The sequence below is a fragment of the Heterocephalus glaber genome, unplaced genomic scaffold (assembly GCF_053883595.1).
Source record: "Heterocephalus glaber isolate CG9 unplaced genomic scaffold, H.glaber_assembly_v1.0 deba00000546, whole genome shotgun sequence".
In the NCBI taxonomy this organism is placed as follows: domain Eukaryota; kingdom Metazoa; phylum Chordata; class Mammalia; order Rodentia; family Bathyergidae; genus Heterocephalus; species Heterocephalus glaber.
This window is the reverse complement of record NW_028258147.1, coordinates 23973323-23992756: the sequence shown is the minus strand read 5'-3', so window position 1 is coordinate 23992756 and position 19434 is coordinate 23973323. Positions and strand designations below refer to the sequence as shown.

At 33.4% G+C, this 19434-nt stretch overlaps 1 protein-coding gene across 1 annotated transcript in view; it reads right to left on the bottom strand.

Annotated features, from left to right (window-relative positions):
* Thsd7a (thrombospondin type 1 domain containing 7A) overlaps positions 1-19434 on the bottom strand; it is a 423447-nt gene that overhangs the window by 73227 nt on the left and 330786 nt on the right. Inside the window, exons 8-11 of the mRNA XM_087204666.1 lie at positions 14072-14306; positions 10256-10371; positions 3110-3242; positions 1829-1932 (exon numbers count right to left, since the gene is read on the bottom strand). Of these exons, the coding sequence (XP_087060792.1) occupies positions 1829-1932; positions 3110-3242; positions 10256-10371; positions 14072-14306 (588 nt within the window). The remainder of the gene's footprint in view (positions 1-1828; positions 1933-3109; positions 3243-10255; positions 10372-14071; positions 14307-19434) is intronic.

Here is a 19434-nt window from a genome sequence, read left to right as displayed (position 1 = left end):
AAATGAAAAAGTCAACAATAATCACAGAAGAACAGTTTCTGTAAAGACAGTGTCAAATAAAACAAAAGGCTCACGTTAATATTCTTTTTTTATGCTTACTATGACCTATAGTACACTTTCACTGGGATAATGAATTAATAGGAAGGGGGAAAGAATTGCCATTTAATGAAGACAATGTGTACCCAGTGCTGTAACCCTTTTTTGTTTCTAGCCTCAAAGCCAGGAAACAAATTATCCAAGGTTGTGGAGTTTGGAACAGACTTTATACCTGAAGCTCTTTTACACTTGTGCTGCTTCTATCATATCTCTTATTTCACTCAGTAGAATTTTATAAAAAATACCTTTAATATCTTTTTACCTATTTTAAATTTACCCTTTGATCTCTGGATATTGTTTGTGCATAGATCATAAAGTGAGAATTGGAGTGACTTGAGAAGACAAATTTTTAAAAATTCTTTTATTGGTACATTTTAGGTATACAATATGTTTACATTTATCATTGGGTGCATGTACCTGTACATGATGTATCTTGGTTCTTATTTTTTCCCTATTACCTGTGCACCCTTCCCTCTTTACACAGATTTCGTTTCCATTTTTTTTCTTTTCTCATAACTTTTTCTTTCCCTTCTTTCCTTTCACCTTCCCCTCCCACCACCCCTACACCTTTGGACCTTTTCCTATTTCAAACTAACAATTATTTGTTTTAATCATTTTAATCCTTATTTACACTTGTCCAAACCTTTCTTCTCCCCTTTCCAATTTAAATGAACTGAGACCCCAAAAGTTGTAGGACTGAACAAAACTTACGTTGTGTTAGTAAGAGAACTGAAACTAAAACTTGTTTATTGATTCTCAAACCCATGCCCCTTTCATTATAAACTCTATACAAAACCAAAATTGTACACAAATGTACACTTGTTTCAAGGAAGAGGTAGCAGTGCTTGACAAGAAAAGATCATGTATCCCTCAGTTTCTCAAAGATTTGTTTGAAGTGGAGAGAACGACTTACTTTTTATATATCTAAGTGTCTAGATAGAATTATTTTTTACCCAAAGTTGATATTGGAAGATACATAATTAAAATTGTACAAAGGAAATAAAATATTAATGATCACTAGGTAGTTGATATTATTTATGAACTACATTTTATATTTCAAATATAGATTTGTAAAATGAATATTATAAAAATAGAAGACCAAAAAACCAAAATACAGTTTTCTGTTTACATTTAATCAGATATTTTGCAGATGTCCACACAACATAGTACTATAAACAAAATGCATTTCTCAGTTTGCAGTTTTTGAGTAAATAAATACACCAGTTAAAAATCAGTAATAGATACTATTAGGGTCAATGGACAGCCATGGCAATGTTAGTAATGACATTGCTGAGAACTCTGGGGGAGTTTTATCCAATTATACTTTATTGTATGTATGCACATGTGGAAGGCATATGGGCAAGTGTTTATGGATTTTATTGACTGTAGGTAGCAACTAAAGTGTTAAAAAATATCTTGCTCTAAAAACCAATAATAACAACAGCAAAAGGAAGTTTCAGTGTACCACTCATGCTATAAATAAAATCTTGGTCTATTTTTATTTTTTTGAGTCATAACTTAGAAAACAATTTACCAGTAATGGGCTAAGGCTAAAACACAAAATTTAAAAAGATCCTGTCTTGTGGTGTTTTGCTGTGGTCATAGCAGATTCCTATCCATTCTCTTCTGTTTACTAAGTATATTGTTAAAGGGACGAATGCATCAAGAGAGTGGTGAATGTCAAGAAGTTGGAGAAATGAAAAGCCAATTATCTGTGAAACAGGCTTCTCACCTCTTGCCTGTCGTCCAGGCCCACAGCCTTCCTGTGCTCCAGGGATGTCCTGCTGTACACTCCAAGGGACCAACTGGCACCTTCGCCACTTGTGAGTCTTCCATCTATAGGAGGGAGGAAAGAAAAATGCAAGGCAAATCACAGAGACACAGCAGCACCAAAACATGACTTGCCACAGCAAACAGGAGATTATCTAACAATGCTTAGTCCTATTTATATTTAATTTAGATATTCACTAGAGCATTCTAAAAAGCAGAATTAAATACAAAAGTACTTCATATGGGCTTTGAAGTCAAGGATACATCTATAGAGATAGATTCTACAGAGAGCTACAGGAGACGCAGACTTTTCCATGATTCGGACTGCCAAGAGATGCATCAGATAGCACTGAAAGTGTTGCACTCCATTTAAGTAAACTATATTTATTTGTTTTCAAGTTATGAAACTGTATTGGAGGCATAGGTCTTTTGTGTAGTGATCTTTTGATTGGCACTGTAGGAGTAACTCAGCAACTGAAATTACAATTACAAAAGCAAATTCCAAAAATAAATAAATTTGTGCTAATATGACAATGTTTATGGTTCCAACATGTAATTATACTGTTTGTTATCTTAGAAAGAAAGACTTTTATTAAGATGAAAGCTCTGATATTTCTACTTAAATGATTATGTTGTGATTACATGTTCTATTAATTGATGCCATACTTATTTGATTTGTTGTCAGGGTTGCAATTACTGCATATACTATGAAAGTTTCAATTAGAAATAATCTTAATGGTGAGGAGGCCAAATTATCAAGATGATACACAGCTTCAATAACTACAGTTTTCTTTGGGTGATCAAAAATAAACAAGAATAGATAACAATGTCATTTTCTGGGCCAGAAGGCTAGTATGTATGAGAAACAGGTACTTTTCAGAGCCAAATGAGAAATGCTTAGGCTATTCTCCCGAGTGAAAAAAGAAATTGATTGTTAAAGCACATGTGTTTCATAATTATTAACTACTTTTCTGCATCTTATAGCTTATGACAACATAAGGCATTTCCCTAAATTATCAGAGCTAATAAGGCAGCTGGGAACTTTATACATGTATTTGTGTCCTTGGAGATGCTTTCATGCTCTCCTAAGTAGAGGCGAGAGATGGCAGCTACAGCCATAAATATCTCCAACTCCAATGTGCCTAAGGAAGGAACAGTATTGGCCCCCGTTGCTCATGGTCTGACAGCAGATGGACTGGGTCTTTGCAAGGGCTTTGGTTGCTTGCATTGGTTTTTCTGTTACCTGTAGCTTTGGCACACTTGAGGGGTCTCGCAAGCCTTCTCTTCATAGAGAGGATCCATGCAGTCTCGGCCTCCATTGGCTGGTACCTGAATGATGACCCGATGTCGAGACTGCTTCCTGACTCTGGAGTACCCTGGAATGAGGCAGCTTTTTAACCTCTGTACTTTGGACTATGAAAAAGCCTGCAAATACTAATGAACTGAAGAAATAACACTGCTTCCAGTGACACAGTCTCTGACATCACTGAATGAGAGGGCTCATCTAGTCTGATTGTCACTAAATTCTCCCAAAGACCATTATGTTGAAAACCCAATCAATTTATATTTTAAAATGTAAAAAATAGAGAAAATAGTTCCATAGCCAACTCTTCTTCTTAATATGCAGTTACAAAGTAATTGCTCTTTTGTATATTTCTTTCCCCTTGAGAAATATGACAGATCTAATTAAATTATATTCCTCTACCTAAGTTTATTTTCATGCCATTTCACATAGCCCTGTTTACCACATGGGACTCATTCACACGTAATGAATCTTCCTTAGGAGGATATATTCAACGTTATAATGTGAAATTTTATTTCTTTGTTATTCACTTAATTTGAAACGCATAACTTGTAAATTATTCCAGTCACTTATTATTCATGTTAAACAGTCTAAGACCTTCAATTCAGGTCACACTGTAAACATCAGAGCTGTAAGTAGCAAAATGAAAGTGGTTTCCTAGAGGAAGGTTTATTTTTAGAGAAGCAGTTGAAAGTAGCAATAATTACTGTGAGGAAAGAACTCCAAATTATGTTTAAAGATAGAAAAAAGTTAAGATTTATTTTCGGTAAAGACATCAACTTGACAGTATTATTGATATAAGGATGTTCAACATTTTTTAGATTAGAAAGAGATGTATAAATTTGCCACTTAAGGCTAAATGGCCACGTAGTATGGTTTCATTTATAAAAGAACTTTTTAAAGAATTATGTTGACAGTGTAACTCCTGATGCATTTATATTCTTTTGCAAAATCATTTACTGTTTGGTACATAGAATCAAAGAATCTTTAAAGAATTAGCAGTCCATAACAATTAAATTTAATCAGAAATGAAATGAAATATTTTTAAAGTTACTGTGATTGTGGAAAAATATAATTTGACAATTAAAACTATTGTATAATGGAACATCCTTTCTCATGATGTCATAACATCCCTCCACGTGGTCTGGGCAACTGATTTGAACCATGTTTACAGAGAATTCCTGTATTAGGCAGGAAGTGGATCAGATTAGTGACTCCTAAATGTCTGACTACAAAGGAGAACATCTTTAAAAACAACAACAGATTTCTAGGCCTATACCCAGAGCTATAAATCAGAAAGTTTGAGAGCTGGATTTGAGTATCATGCTTTAGCCTGCCAGGTAATTGTGATGAAGAGCCAATTTAAGATTCTAGGTTCACATGTCATTTTTTAAGCCTTATTCCCAGTGTAGGGGGAGTAAAACCTATACTATTAATGATTACATAAAGCATTTTAATGAATAATTAGAGCACTATAGGTAATGGAGTAGGGAATTGGGGGCTGAAAGTAATGGCAATAGAGAATTAAATTACTTGAAAATACAGTCATGGACTTTATGTTGTAATAATATTAGTTTGATGCCAGCTCCAACTTGCACATATTTAATATGATTTATCCAGGGAAGATCTAAGAAATTGATCAGAATTTTAATAGATTGCTAATGGAGTTTCCATCTATTATATTATCCAAATGACTCTCCTGCTTTAAGGCCCAGGTGATAAATTTCTGTAATGATTCAGGGGTAGGAGAAATTTTGTTTCCCTTGATAATCTCTTAAGAATCCATTATGGTTCTATTTTTTGATTTGGTCATCAGAATCTCAGAGCTAATTTTCTTCTCAAATGCAGGAATTTAATTTTGATTCTCTATTATAAGCTTTCCTTTCCTGTTCTCTTCATCATTCCCTCATTTGCTACTTCCTCCACCCTTCTTTTACAATTTCTATTCTTTTGTCTTATGTTTATGACTTGTCCTTTTCTTGAAGACAATATAAACTAAATGAGCATTCTCATCATTAGCTTAACATTGGGGTAAGGAAGAAGATCTTTATTTCCCAACAGGGAAAAGAGCACAAACACATGAGCATCTTTCCCAACTGGTCAAAATTCTTACAGGCAATCAGACTCCAGACCTCCTCAACTTGCAGATACAAATCAGACACAGAATTGATACTAAGGGATCAGGAACTGAAGGGGATAACGTGTTGAGTATCAGTAGTACCTTAGAGACTAAGGTGTCTACTCATTAACTACATATGCACATGTCACTTGGTGCATAGCCAGGACTGTCCATTTGGGAAGAAGCAACTAAATTTTAGTGTTTCAATTCTATTTTGTTTCATATTTTTGAAAGCAAAAATGTCACAAAAGTACAACTCTGAAACATTCCTTTAGTGATTTTTCATCCACAAGATGTAAGACTATGACTACTCTTTGTACTTTCTTAATTCATTCCACAATGGCAATGCACATAGTTTTATAAAAAAGTTCAAGCTCCTCAACTTTGTACAGCTTGCAGGATAGAGATTGTGACCTGATTAAAGGAGAATACTTCAAAGCTGCAGGACCCAGAGAGGAAGTTTAATGTTGTTGTTATATGGGAAGTGTCATGACATCCATGTCTCTACTCTCTGGGGGGTCCGTTTCTTCTTAGATTACAGTTAAATTGCTTGTGTGTTCAGAGTTACAGTACCATAGAATTCAGTTAGGTTAGAGAGCTTTCAGATCAGAGATGAGACAATGGGAGATCTGTAGTACACATTTAAAAGAAAAATGGAAGCTGCTTCTTCTCACAATTTTTGTGTGTGTCTATGCTCAACTTATTATATGTGGTTAACATACATATAGAGTTTCTGTTCAACTTTGTGTTTTAGCACTTAGCGTAGTAGTTATAGATAGATGTGCTTAATAAGTATTTGTATTTGCTGAGTTAACAGATACATTTATTTCACATCTCCTCAATTGGATTATTAGTATCTTCTTTTGTTCTTATATAGTCCCTTAAAGTAATAAACATCTGGGTACTGTATCTGTGCACTGAGGGTTAAGAAAATTGTCTTTTTTATCCCACTGGAAATAATGGGGCTGTGAAAAATAAAGGCACCCATTGTTGTGTTTATAATTGAAAATACCAATCAAAAATGGGAATTAAAAAAAGGGACTACATATCCAGAAAATAATTGTGTGATATAGGGTACTCAGATTCAGAGGATATGTTATCTGTAACACAGTTCTAGCATTTTCAGATATTTTAAGACATTCAAGGTAAATTTCACTGGAGAAATTACCTGATGGAAGGATTTAAAGGGCAGGTAAAACTGATTTCTCAAGCTGAAAGTGGATTAAATGGCAGGGTTGAGCAGCACAGTGATAGAATATTGAAAGGAAAATATTTCACACAGAAGACAAATGGAAGGTTAGCTTTTGGATCATTGAGGGTAATTTATGTATATGATTGATTAATCACATGAAGGTAGAACATTGCCTTTACAATATTCTGTCTTTTAAGGCAATAAATGTAGAAAAAAATTTAGAAAGGCACAAGTAGAATTTGAGCGATCAAATGTTATTTGATCAAAAGCATTGATTTTTTTCAAGATTAGAGTTATAAATAACTTCTGTGAACAGATAGTTTCTATTTTTGTGTCTTGTTAAAATTTATGAAAAAAATTTTAAAAGTTAACAAGTATACTCACTTGAGGATCAAATGACATTCTACTCAATACTGATTTTTATCAGCATTGATTTTTCAAGGTATATCTTGGAAGATGGCTGAATAAAATTTCAAATAACTTCCTGGCATCATAAGCTATTCTATTTCATTTCCTGCAACACTAAAGTGTAATTTTATCTCTTTAAAGTGATTTTATAGGGGAGGATAGTTCCATACTTTAATAAACTCAAAGCTCTTATAAAATTTAGACTTAACCTACAGAAGTATAAAGAACCTCCTCATCCCTAAATTAATTTTCAATTGCTATCATCTCTCCTAGAACAATGAACTTTGCTTAGCACTTTAAATTGTGTGTGAAAGTCAGTGTAATTTCAGTGACACTTGGATTACTCCCATTTCTTGGCATATAATGGGAAAAGTAACCTCCTGCCATTGCTTTATTTTCTTCACCATAACAAAAGACTAGCTTTCTATGACACATTGTCTCCTCCTGGTCAATTACAGCCTTCAAACCAACAAAACAGAAAATGCTTCTTCAGGTACAAAGCATCTTGCGACTGTTACCCAACAATGACCTCTTCCATCACTCCTGCCCCCATCTTTTTTATTTTTTCAAATACACAATACCAGTTATTCATTTTAAATCTAAGTGACTCCATTTAGGCTTTGTTGTTGTTTAGATCTAAAATATCTCCCCAAAGTCTCATGTATTCCTAGGTGGGGCTTTGGGAAAATGATGGGATCGTGGGGGCGTTATACTCACCAATGAGTTCAGTAGCTGAATGTGCTATTTGGAGGTGGGCCATGGCTGGAGGTGGGCAACTGGGGGAGTTACCTGGAAAGGTGTATTCGTGTGCATGGTTCCTCCTTTCTTTTTCTGCTTCCTATACATCATCACACAAGCAGTTTTCCTCCACCAGGCCCTTCCACCATGAAGTTTCTGCCAAATATGCACTGAACCCACTGAAATTGTGAACAAAATAAATCCCTCTTCTGTTAAGTTGTGGGTATTGAGTATTTTGTGCCAGTGATGGGGAAGTGACACGGGGTTTCTGAAAGCGTTTTGTTCTAGGAGACTCAACATACAGTTGCCAAATAAAGTGGAAAGTTCTGATCTTCTTTTCCTGGCAACATGACCTTTGCTCAGCCAAACAGCCCTACCTCTCTGAGTGCTTCTTGCTTGTACAAGAGTGCATTCCTGATCTGGCGTTCTTGCACTCCTTGGCCACCACTACCCCAGGGAAAAATAGTCTCCTAGCGGCACCATGCACTTTTTCTTACAGCAGTACCTACTTTCTCCCAAGAGACCGGTCCAACTAAACCTAGCATACTAAATGAAACTTCCCCAGTCTCCGGTTCTTTTTCCATCCCCCAGTCACATAACACTACGCACCTGCAAACCCTAGTGCAATTTCTCATTCCTCTCCATCCTCTAGCTCTTCTATCATTGCACCCATATAGAACACATGATCTATCCTCTTCAATCTTTTAATGGGGAATTTCCTTCATTTCTTTTGCCAGTGGAAGCTGGCTCCATCTAGTATTGCTCATTCATTTTTTTCTCCTTCTACCTTTAAGAATCTCCAATTCCTTTAAGTTCCTGAAATTAACTTTACCATCAGCTATCTACCTTGTAGCAGTCCCCTTAAGACATCTCATTAGTGACCTTAGAACCTCTGTCACTGTGGTACTTTCTCCTCATCCTTTCCATTATTTTGGTTGTCTTTGATAACTACATGATTATTGTATTCAAGGCACTGGACCCTGAAGTATATCTTCTCCTACTCAATGATTTTATTTTCTGTTGTCTCTTGCATCAGTCCTCTGCTCATCCCTTGCTGTTTCTATCTTCAGTAACTATGTAGTCTTATCTTCAAACATCTTTCTGTTTAATCTTCTTAACTTTTTGGTCATTTACTTCAATTCTCATCTTACTAGAAGTCTTTGAAATATCAAACATAAAACTTAAAGAAAAAATTTGCAAGTATATATATTCCGTATTATGAATAACATTTTAATAGAATGATGAGTAGCCAACAATTACTACAAAAATAATAACTAAAGGTATAATACTTTTGTTGATTGGGAACTGAGTGATATTATATTATTTAGCTCTTCAAGAAAATAAAGGAATAAAAGAAAAAATATGAGAAAAATGCTACACAATGACATTTTCTATTAGTAATTTTATGCCATTAACATTTTAAAAAAGCTAATGGTTGTAATTCCTTTTTTTTTCTTAACAGCTATGGAGATCCTTAAAAGGCTTTAAAAACAAAAATTGACTATCCATGCACAGTTTGTAACTTAATTTTATTTGATACTTCAAGGGCACTCAATAGAAAAAACCTAAAAAGAAACATATTTCAACTATATAAAATGTTAATTATACTATAAAAATAACTCTTTATTAAATTTATATCATCTTTAAAGTAAATACACTTTTGCAAGTTAAAATTGTTGGTTTTTAAACTAGAAGTTGGTTCTTAATTCAATCTCTATAATGAGAGTCAAGAAGCATAAATAAAAATATAAAGGGAATCAAAGAAATATTATATCTGTTTGTTGGGGGAGTAAAATAAGAAATAGACTGTCATTTGTGGTACTGAGAAAAAAGATGCTCAATTATTGCGTAAGCCACCTGGAAGATGTTGATACCTTTCTCTTAAGCAATGAGAAAAGATCCTGTTTTGGAGGGTAAGGAAAGAATTATCCAGGCTTCTTTCATGGCTTCTTTTATGTTTTCATAAACAGAAAACTAAACCAAAATGGGAACAAGTATTCATCTCATAGATGTCTCATGGCACATTGTGTTGGCAGAGAAACAATCTGGCCATTCTTCTCTTTCCTTTATTCTCATTTTGGGACTGCATAATAGAATCTGTAGCAAATCTAGTCCCATGCTATTTCTGCCAGTAAGTAGGTTGCGAGCCATGTGTACTGATAACATCACTGTGTATTGTTTTTATAACATGGAAGACTAATATATATATATATATATATATATATATATATATATATATTTTTTTTTTTTTTTTTTTTTTTTTGGTACTGGGGATTGAACTCGGGTCCTTGAACTTGTGTAGCAGGCATTGAAACCACTGAGCTAAACTCCCGGTCCTTCTAATATATATTTTTAAGAATTAATGTAAAATTATTCACACAATAAGATCTACTATCCTTTCACTTTGATTGATATAATATGACTTCAAGTCAGTTTCAGGCATAAAACTTATCTTTCTGTTACTCTAAAAAATATTATTTCTTCAGGGAAACTAAAATTTTATGGTACTTTTGCCAACCCAGGATTACATAGTTCTTTGTGGATTCACAATTGCTCAGGCAGAAGAATCTGGAAGTCCTAATGTGTGAAAATTCTGGGTGAAGAGCTTTCAGAACTCTTCAAACCATACCTTCTTTACATGAAGAGGGGCATGGTGTCCAGTCGCTATAGGGAGTCACAATGCAGTCCTTCCTACAAGGAAGTAGACAAGGCCTCACAGTTTCAGGCCGAAGGCTTTCAGGACACCTAGAAACAGTAAAAGGAAACTATTTGGCCTCTACAATAAAGCCAGAAAACCAGATAACTTTAGAATTTCCATTGCTAAAATTGTAAATCTGTCACCAAACTGCATTATTTACCTTCCAAGAGACTTTCTGCTTTTGTCAACTAGTATTCACACAAATCTGTTCTTTCAAACTGTATCTCAATAGACATCTTAAGCTACAATGTGGAGATTTAATAATAGCAATTGTGTTATCTAGAACAAAATATAACAGCTATAATTTTTCATCCTTTAATAATCTCTGTACCAGCATATAGTGTACTATGCTTTATAAGAAATTTTGTGGGATTCAAATTACCAATTTAAGGACCCAATTCTAGATCTTTGTATAACTAAACAGGCCTTTTGCTTATTGTAAGTCTACAGGTTATTTTATACTCTCTTTTAAAAAATATGTTTAGCATAAAATAAATGTGTAGTGGAGTATATTCTTTACACGGTACATGTTCAAAAAACAATAATGTATCAGCAGTTGTGTACTTCAAAATAAATCATAATTTAGTAAAAATGTGTAAATCATTACAATAAATAATTTTGGTTTTTTTCTGGTATTGTTTAGAATATGTTTTCCTTCCATTTTTCTCTAGTTTTAATTATGGTATTTAAAATGTTTTTGTACCTATAGTATCATTTTTGAAGCAAAAAGGAGTGGGTACCTATAAATAAAATAAAAATAGTTGATCAATAATAACAATTTATTAATAAGTAACAGGATTGAAAAATACTGTATGCCACATTGGAGAAGCCACATTTTTTTGTAGACCAAAATAAATCACCTTTTATCAAGTAAGTTAATTAGGTTTACAGAACTGATCTATGAGTGAAAGAAATCAATATCATTTATCTATTTCTCAGAATACCTTTACATCATTTTGATATATTTTATATGTAATTATTTATCTATATGCCCTTTCTCATATACAAATATGAAGCTTTATTTAATTGTATAGCTACGTGTTCGCTTTTCTTTAAAACACTTGGACTGATTTGGTAGTGGATTTTAAAATACATAGGATTTCACATTTTAATACAAAATAATCTCCTTGGTTTATGTTGAAGATATGGTTGGGTTTTCCTGATTGCTGTGACTATTTAAAGTTGTGAGCAACAAAGAAATTAGCATGTGAATCAAAAAAACTAACAAGTTGTTACAATTTAGATTGTAAATCACTAGAATTATAATTTATGTTGATTTTTTAAACCAGAGATCATTCTGCAGTAAAATCTCACATATAATCCAGTTCTTTTGAGACTAAAAAATTATTGGTCAGTAATTATTATTGAAAGTACTCCTTTTCAATAAGGCAATTTTATGACAATAATGATGGGAGGGCATTACCCAGTCGTGTGCTTTCCAAATATTAACCTTGAATAAATCAATAGAATTTACAGTGTTATCATTAACAACCCTCAAATATTCTGTTTTAGTTTAGAAATAGCCACAGCAAGATACTTGGCTAACTGTGGAGAACAAAATTACTAACAACAAAGTCATTAAATGAACACATAAAGATAAATTATACAGCCTAGACTACATTCAATAAAATAAATTCAGACTTCTTTTGGTGAGGCAATTGGTTCAGTCAACATGTTCCTTTCTTCCCTTATACTGTTTGTATTTAGTGTTTGTGGTTTAAATCAAGGAATTGATTTTTCCCCCGCAAATCTTATTCAAAGTCAAATTAACCAGATGTGATAGGAGTTGAAGTTTGTTACTTGGGAGGATAGATAAGATCAATAACATTGATTTTACCATTGCATGGTAATATATTTTATTAAGAGGAGTTTAAAACAAGGTTTCTATTTGCGTTTTTGTTTCAAATGACCAGTATTGGAAAGTGTTCATTGAATTTAACCTAGCATTTAGAGAAAAGGGCAATGACATTTTCTTCTGAACTCGGAATACTTGCTTAATTTTCCAAAATTTTAGGGGCAAATCTCACTAATCCATAGATGTACCCAGGTCACTGAATATAGGCTGCAAAGACAAAGGTAGTTTTAAATGAATTATTGTGGTGTTCTGACATGGGATTCAGGACACTCTTCTATTGAATGATTTAGTGATGTTAACCCAACAGTGTCTTTCACACACAGGCTTGTATTCATGTACCCCCATCAGCCAGCAAAAATGTTCAATGGCAACTTTTGAAAGGTAATTAACTGTAGAACAGGGACAGAATGAGTTCACTTGTAGAACAGTATAATAACCTTCATCCTACACCACAAGTAGTTGGTTCTGCAATTCTGAAGTGAATACAAACTTGCAACTTCCACTCCTGTTGTTGCTCTCATTGAATTTTAATTTACTATACAATAATCTCCTGAGTCAGATTCATCACAACTTAAGCATAATTTCTATTAAAGTGTTGGTTTGTGGCTACCTATTGAACATGTGGGATGTGTTCTCAATTTATTAAAGTATTTTGGTATATACTTTCTAATGTTTTCAAGTTTCAAATGATATAAACAAAGTATGGGGCTATGTTTAATGTCTGGAGTTCTGTCCAGATAAAATCAACTCACAATGAATGGGATTCTTATTTATCTCCTCTGGACTTTTCACTTAATTAGATTAATTGTTTCCATATTCTAGGAATACTAAGAAGTATCTTAAATTCTCATGAAAAATAATGATCTAACATTTATTGAGTGATTAAATTGGTAATTTTTCTCATTGTTTTCAAGAGACAGAAAATTGAGGCCAGAATTAATTATTCAGCACGCTTAAGAACACATACAATAATTGACCACTTGATTAGTTATTGGGAAAATATGAGGAGACATTTATACCTATGGAAGGTTGATTGGTTTTACTTCTCATGATCCATATGACTAAAATGATTTGACTGTTTCAGAATTTATGCTCTTTAAATTTCAAAAACAAAACAAAATAGGTTTTCACCCTCAAAAGGATAGCTTTCAGATTTCATTTATTAATTTTCTCTCAAAATTGATTATTCCAGTTGTGCATTGTTTGTCTTTGTTTGTTTTTATTACAAAGCACATATAATATACCAACTCTCTGGTTCTTTGTTCTTCCCTCTAGCAAATCATTTGCCGTGCTATTACAGTATCTGTAACCACTATGAGAAACTGATAGTTTTTCTACTTATCATGACAGTCATCTTATCCCAAGGCTGTCTCTTGGAAGTAAAAGGCTTACTCATTTAACCACTGAAAGATATAATAAGTTTGGCCTCAGTGTTTTTGATAAAGTATCTTCTCGGGGAAATGAAAGGCATATCATACAAGGCTACTACCCAATTAAAGTGGATTGGCAGCCTCCATAGCCTACAGGTATATAGGAGGTCATGGATGACCTACATTGCTAGGACTCTGTATATTGTCATTATTGATCAGCCAGGCCTAGAGCAAGTACTTCTTTCATTGCTTCACTAGCTTAATAAAAGCAGGAAATGCTACTATAAAACAGAAAGTAGGTACCAGATAGAAAGATTTATGTACAATTTATGGACACCAAGTAAAAGACTCTGAAGCTGTTACAGCTTTATCAGCAGCTGACATTCAAAACAAACAAATCTTACTCTTGAGGATAGGTATGACAAGCATCAAAACGCTCTGTTTCATGAAGCAAATGAATCCTGAGCCAATCCTCTGCATGGCTGAACACAGGATTTACTGTTATCATTGCAAAGTTCTTACTTTTTGGGTCCTACTTGGCCCACGTTGACTCGCACACAGATGACTTTTCTCGTCTGCATGCCAACAGAACATGAGGCCTCCCCATTCCTAGCTGTAGTTGTGTTGAAGGATGACACTGAGGTGTCCTCAATGCACTGTCCCCAGGGACCAGTTTGCCAGTGGTATACAGTACAAGGATGGTCATTGCAGCTGCGTGTCTCTTGCAAAGCACTGCTGTTTGGACAGTGAATTCCACCTATAAAAATGGACAATGATAGCATATTAAACATAGAACCAACAAGAACCTTACCATTCTCTGTTCCTTGGAAATAACATGGCTAACAACTAAGATACCTTCCACTTTTTAGCACATAGCATTTTACTGGCGCACTACTAGAAAAAACATTACTGATCAATCTTACCGCAGTTTAGCATGATCTAGTTGGCATTCCTCATTAGTAAATGTAAACATCTTCAGTGTGTTAGTATGAAGAAATACTAAAGCTAATTATGAATATGTTGCTTTCTGTGTATAAGTTTTAAAGTTTGACTTTGTGTTAAAAATAAAAAACATATATATACTAAAAGTAACTAAACTGTTTATTAAATTCTTAATTGTTTAAGGTTAAAGTGCATATTGAAAGTGTCTCTGGAGAATTTTTTTTTGCCAATAAAGTGTATTAAGAGTTCTTAGTTTAAAAACAAAAACATGTGATGCACATGATACTTGATTCTGAGGACTATGGAGGACCTTAAAGGGATAGGGTATTATTCTCCAGAGAAGTTGAACTTGAGGTACAATAAAGTCCATATGATTACCAACAGGAAGAAACAGTAATGTTGAGCTTCTGTGCATGAAGATGACTGAGTGAGTTTTCAAATGTTATGCCCCAAATTAAGAGTCTTAGTTCCACGTTTTAAAACAATGCTTATTTTAGTGTGCTAGGTTCATGGGTGACTAGGAATAGGCATGTTAAGATTGAATGACACTTTATGATCTTCCAGAGCATTAATAGAAAAGCCATCCTCTCAGGATAATATTCCTTAAATCTGATACTTCAGTGGTTGTGCAATGCACATTCATTGTATGTGTCCCAAATAAAAACAAATGGATGCAAATTAAACTATGATGCAATGACTTCTGCTCAACTCTAATTTTTCATCTATGCTATTAAAATAATTTTGTGTAACAATTGCATAGTTTATTTACATCACCCTCTTGAATATATTAAAAGGAGAGGTATTCAAATAACTCACAGAGTTCAAACCTTTTGAGTCCTTTTTAAACTCACACTCATGGAAGGCTGTTTTCCTATACAGTATCATCATCTGTGTTATCAAAGTTGTTGCCTATATTGTATTTCTTATAGAGTTCTCTCGTTGTCTCCAGAATTTTCTTTCAGGATACTGACTTTCTTCTCTAGGTTTGGTTCCATCTGTTGATGTAAGTCTTAAGCAAACAATTAAGATTTATCTCCCTTCCTCAGATAGTCCATGGCTGTGTTTGCTTGTCTGTTTTTGGCAGAAAGAATATGGGACTTCCAATTCCACCAGAATAACAGTGTTCACAAATTTAGGCAATGACAACTGTCACAAGTGTTCCACGACCATGGTAGTTTCAAAATGCCTAAGTGTAAATTGCAATAAATCCAGAGACATAAGGGTAAGACATATACATCCTTTAATCAATAGAATATGGTGTGAAATGCTTTTCATATGCTAGCCCTGCTATACATGCTTCATAGGTGGGGCCTCATTTTGTATTCACAGCTGTTGTATTTAAAACATTAACTGACTAAGCTCAAACTGGTGTGACAGCCACTGGAACAATGAAGAATTTGGAAAGCTCAGTTTTTACCACTGTGGTATTTCTGATGCCAATTATGAAAAAAAAAATTATATTGGTATAGGTAGAACTGGGAGGAATTTGTTGCTTACATTATTGATAATATGATTCCAGGGCCACACCCTGAAATGATCTTCAGATATTATTTCCCTTATGTTTAAGGATGTCTCTCTATTCAGTAAATAAGTCATTAAGCAGTTTATGTAAGAACTTAATAGCAATTTAGAATCCTTTATGTAGTACTGAATGTAGTCTTAACATCTGAATAACCTGCATTAAACAGGACTTCTTTAATGTTCCCTCCTTTGAGGAAGGTGAAAATATCTGTCACAGCTCATATCCTATCTTCCATCATTCAGTTCAGCGACCCTGGTAACTCCTGAAAAGAAGTTAAGGATTTGAATAGAATAGAATCTTAAAATATACTAATTGAATTGGGGAGAAGAAAATGAGCATTCCTATTGCACATTCCCTGAGGCACTGGCTTTATTCGATCTTAACTTGCAGATAAACACATACTAATTATAAGTTTTATACATATACTTCTACAATTGTTTATAAATTTCTTTATATCTAATCCTAAAATTACTCACCTATAAAATATTCCTTTACTTATACATTTTCAGCGTCAATATAAGTGTGGTTTTTAAACTGTTATTTTAAGGCTCTGAATTGTTTTTGACATTGGAATTGACTGATTGGCTTTGGAAAAATGATTAAAAAAAAACCTTTTACAACATCAGAATAATGTGTCTAGGAACTACAAGATAGCTGTTAAGTTTATAGACATGAAGGCTATTTATTTTCTTGCTCCAGTCCATATTAAATCTACATCAGCAGTTTGTGTCTGATGTCGGGACCCTTGCACAGATAAGCCCCAATGCGGTCTTAATTAGAACAACAATATGGCAATTTTGGAAGTCTGGTTCGGAGTAATCAGTGACTGAAGCATCATCATGCTGTTTGGGGAATAACAGCTTGGTAGAAAAATTGATAAATAAATATTGAGTATTATCTATTATTTATGGGAAGATCTAATTCCACACATTTGAGAATGTTTTCAGAGTACTGGAGAAATTATAAAATGTGACCTATGCAAAATTAGTAATAAGTGTATTTGTAAAAATCTTCTTATAAATAAAAATATATGCTTCATGTTGTTACCACTATTTATATTTTCGAACATTTCATCACAAGCAAGGAATTTATGAGACCTGAATGAAATTTTGCTATATAAATAAACCTTAATGTTTCCATAAGAATACCAAGTATGTGAAACTTATCTTTTAGAAATAAAAAAGTGACTTTTTCCCTCCCAACAACTTCATAAAAACTTTCTTAGGATAAATTCAATCCAAGATATGGTGTTTTTCATTCTAGCATTCATATTCTTATAATTCATATGATAGATAAATAAAGAATCCTCTTCAAAACAATTGTATGCATGTGTATTTTTTGTGAAATTCATGCAGGATACTTCAAGGGAAACCAGAGTTTGGAAATAGCTCCTGCTACTTTCAAGATCCTATATGCAGAGAAAAGAATAGGAAGGGTGATAAGACAAGCATAAAGATGAGTGTTATTCTACATGAAATGTAATAATTATGTTAAGAGAGGTATTTAATGTAGCTAGGATTCAGAGGAATAAGATTTTATTATGTTCTGGTGACTGAAAAATATCTGAAGTAGTAGGCATTGAGATGAGTTTTGAAAGGGTAGAATTTTGAAAAACAGAGTAGAAAATAGAGAAGGAAGGAGAAGTTTATCTAAGCAGAAGAAAAGTAAATGAAAGCAAAGGCATGCAGACAGGTATAACTTTGACAATTAGCAATATTGTTGTAGTCCATTGAAGGGTAGAGTTCATATGTGAAAGTAACTGGCAACAAGAACAAGGAAGGGGCCCAGGCCCATGCTATGAAGAGGGAATATGGTGTTTCTAAATTTGTCTGCACTTGTAGCCCAAATCCTTGTCAGGGCAGACCACTGGTGGGTGAAAAGCATGTTGAAAAGGCTGTGCTTTGGGAGAACTGACTAATAGTATCAGCTTGATACTCAGGAGAGTCTGCTGCAGCACAGCAAATCCTGCTTCTCCCTTTCTCCTGGTGGAAAGAGAGAGACTTCCCACTGTGGAGCCCAAATAAATCTTGTGCGGTGGTCATAAGGGACAGATTGATGCACAATTTCCTTTTCAAAGTCAATAGTGGAAGGATGAAGAAGTGCTAGTATTTACTTAGAAAATAAAATATGCATGTCTGCATTCAGATTATTGATACTAGGTTCCTTGAATTCCTCTAGCAAATATTACTGTTTCCTGTGTTTTAGGATTAACTGTAAAAATTGAATGAGTTAAATAGAAAGAATATTTCCTCCATGTTTTGTATTGTAAAATATAATTTTTGAATACTACCAATTATTTGAGAAAATGTAGCATAATCCTATTTCAATCTGCATCTATTATCTGCATATTTAAAGCAGATGTAAAGGAACACTGGTATTTGATGAAGTTAGGTCAGATCATTCTGAACTTCGCAAAAGTAAATAGTTTGTCATTTTTGTTCTATAAGGATAATTAACTAAATAACGAAAAATAACTGTTACTATGCTCAGTGAAAAACATTTTGTAAATAATTTTTTCTTTCTAAAATGAATTTTGTTGAAGATCTCCACAGGCATTCAGAAAATTGACCAGCCTAAAAATCTAACATCAATTTTAATTATTTGTTCACACTCAACATAACCTATATTAAATATAGGCCAGACTTCATTAATAAAAGACTACTTTCTTTTAGAGTTTCTCAACATAACTTTAAAGTACCTTTGGGGACAAATCTTACAGTTCAGTTTATATAATATAAAGAAAAAAGTTGAAAAAGTAAATTATCAATCTTATTTAACCAGAAGAAGATACACACACACACAAAATACACAGAAATACAAATGCTTTTTTTTTAATGTAAAAAGAATTACTCTTACTTTCTCCAGTATAGTAAGTATCTGTAGTGGCTACCATTTGTGATTTAGTTTCCAAATGATACTTCAGAAAGAATAATTTAATAACTATTTTTGTGTATTTTTGATATTAGATTACATAATATTATTCAACATTTTCTGGAGAGCAATTACATAAGAAATTGTTTTTATTCTATTATTATTACTATTATTAACTTTAGTTTTGAACAAATCTCAGAAGTATAGTAAAATTAAAGTGTAGCATCAATAATTTTTCCTGGATCATTTAGAAGTTAATGAAATGATACCCAATACCCTAATATGTTAGTGTGTATTTTTTATAATTGAGACATTCTTCTCCACATGGACACATTCAATATCACATATCTATGCATATAGATATAGACACATATGTCACAGATACATAAGAAGAAGACTGGATAAACTGGGACAGGACCAATAACCAGTGTTCTTCTTTGTCTTGCCTGAGTAGGATTATATTATTTGCATCTCCCTTGAAGGAAAGCATGGTTCTGACTTGTTTTAGCATGGACTGTGGGAAATGACAAAAATGACTTTTAGATGAAGA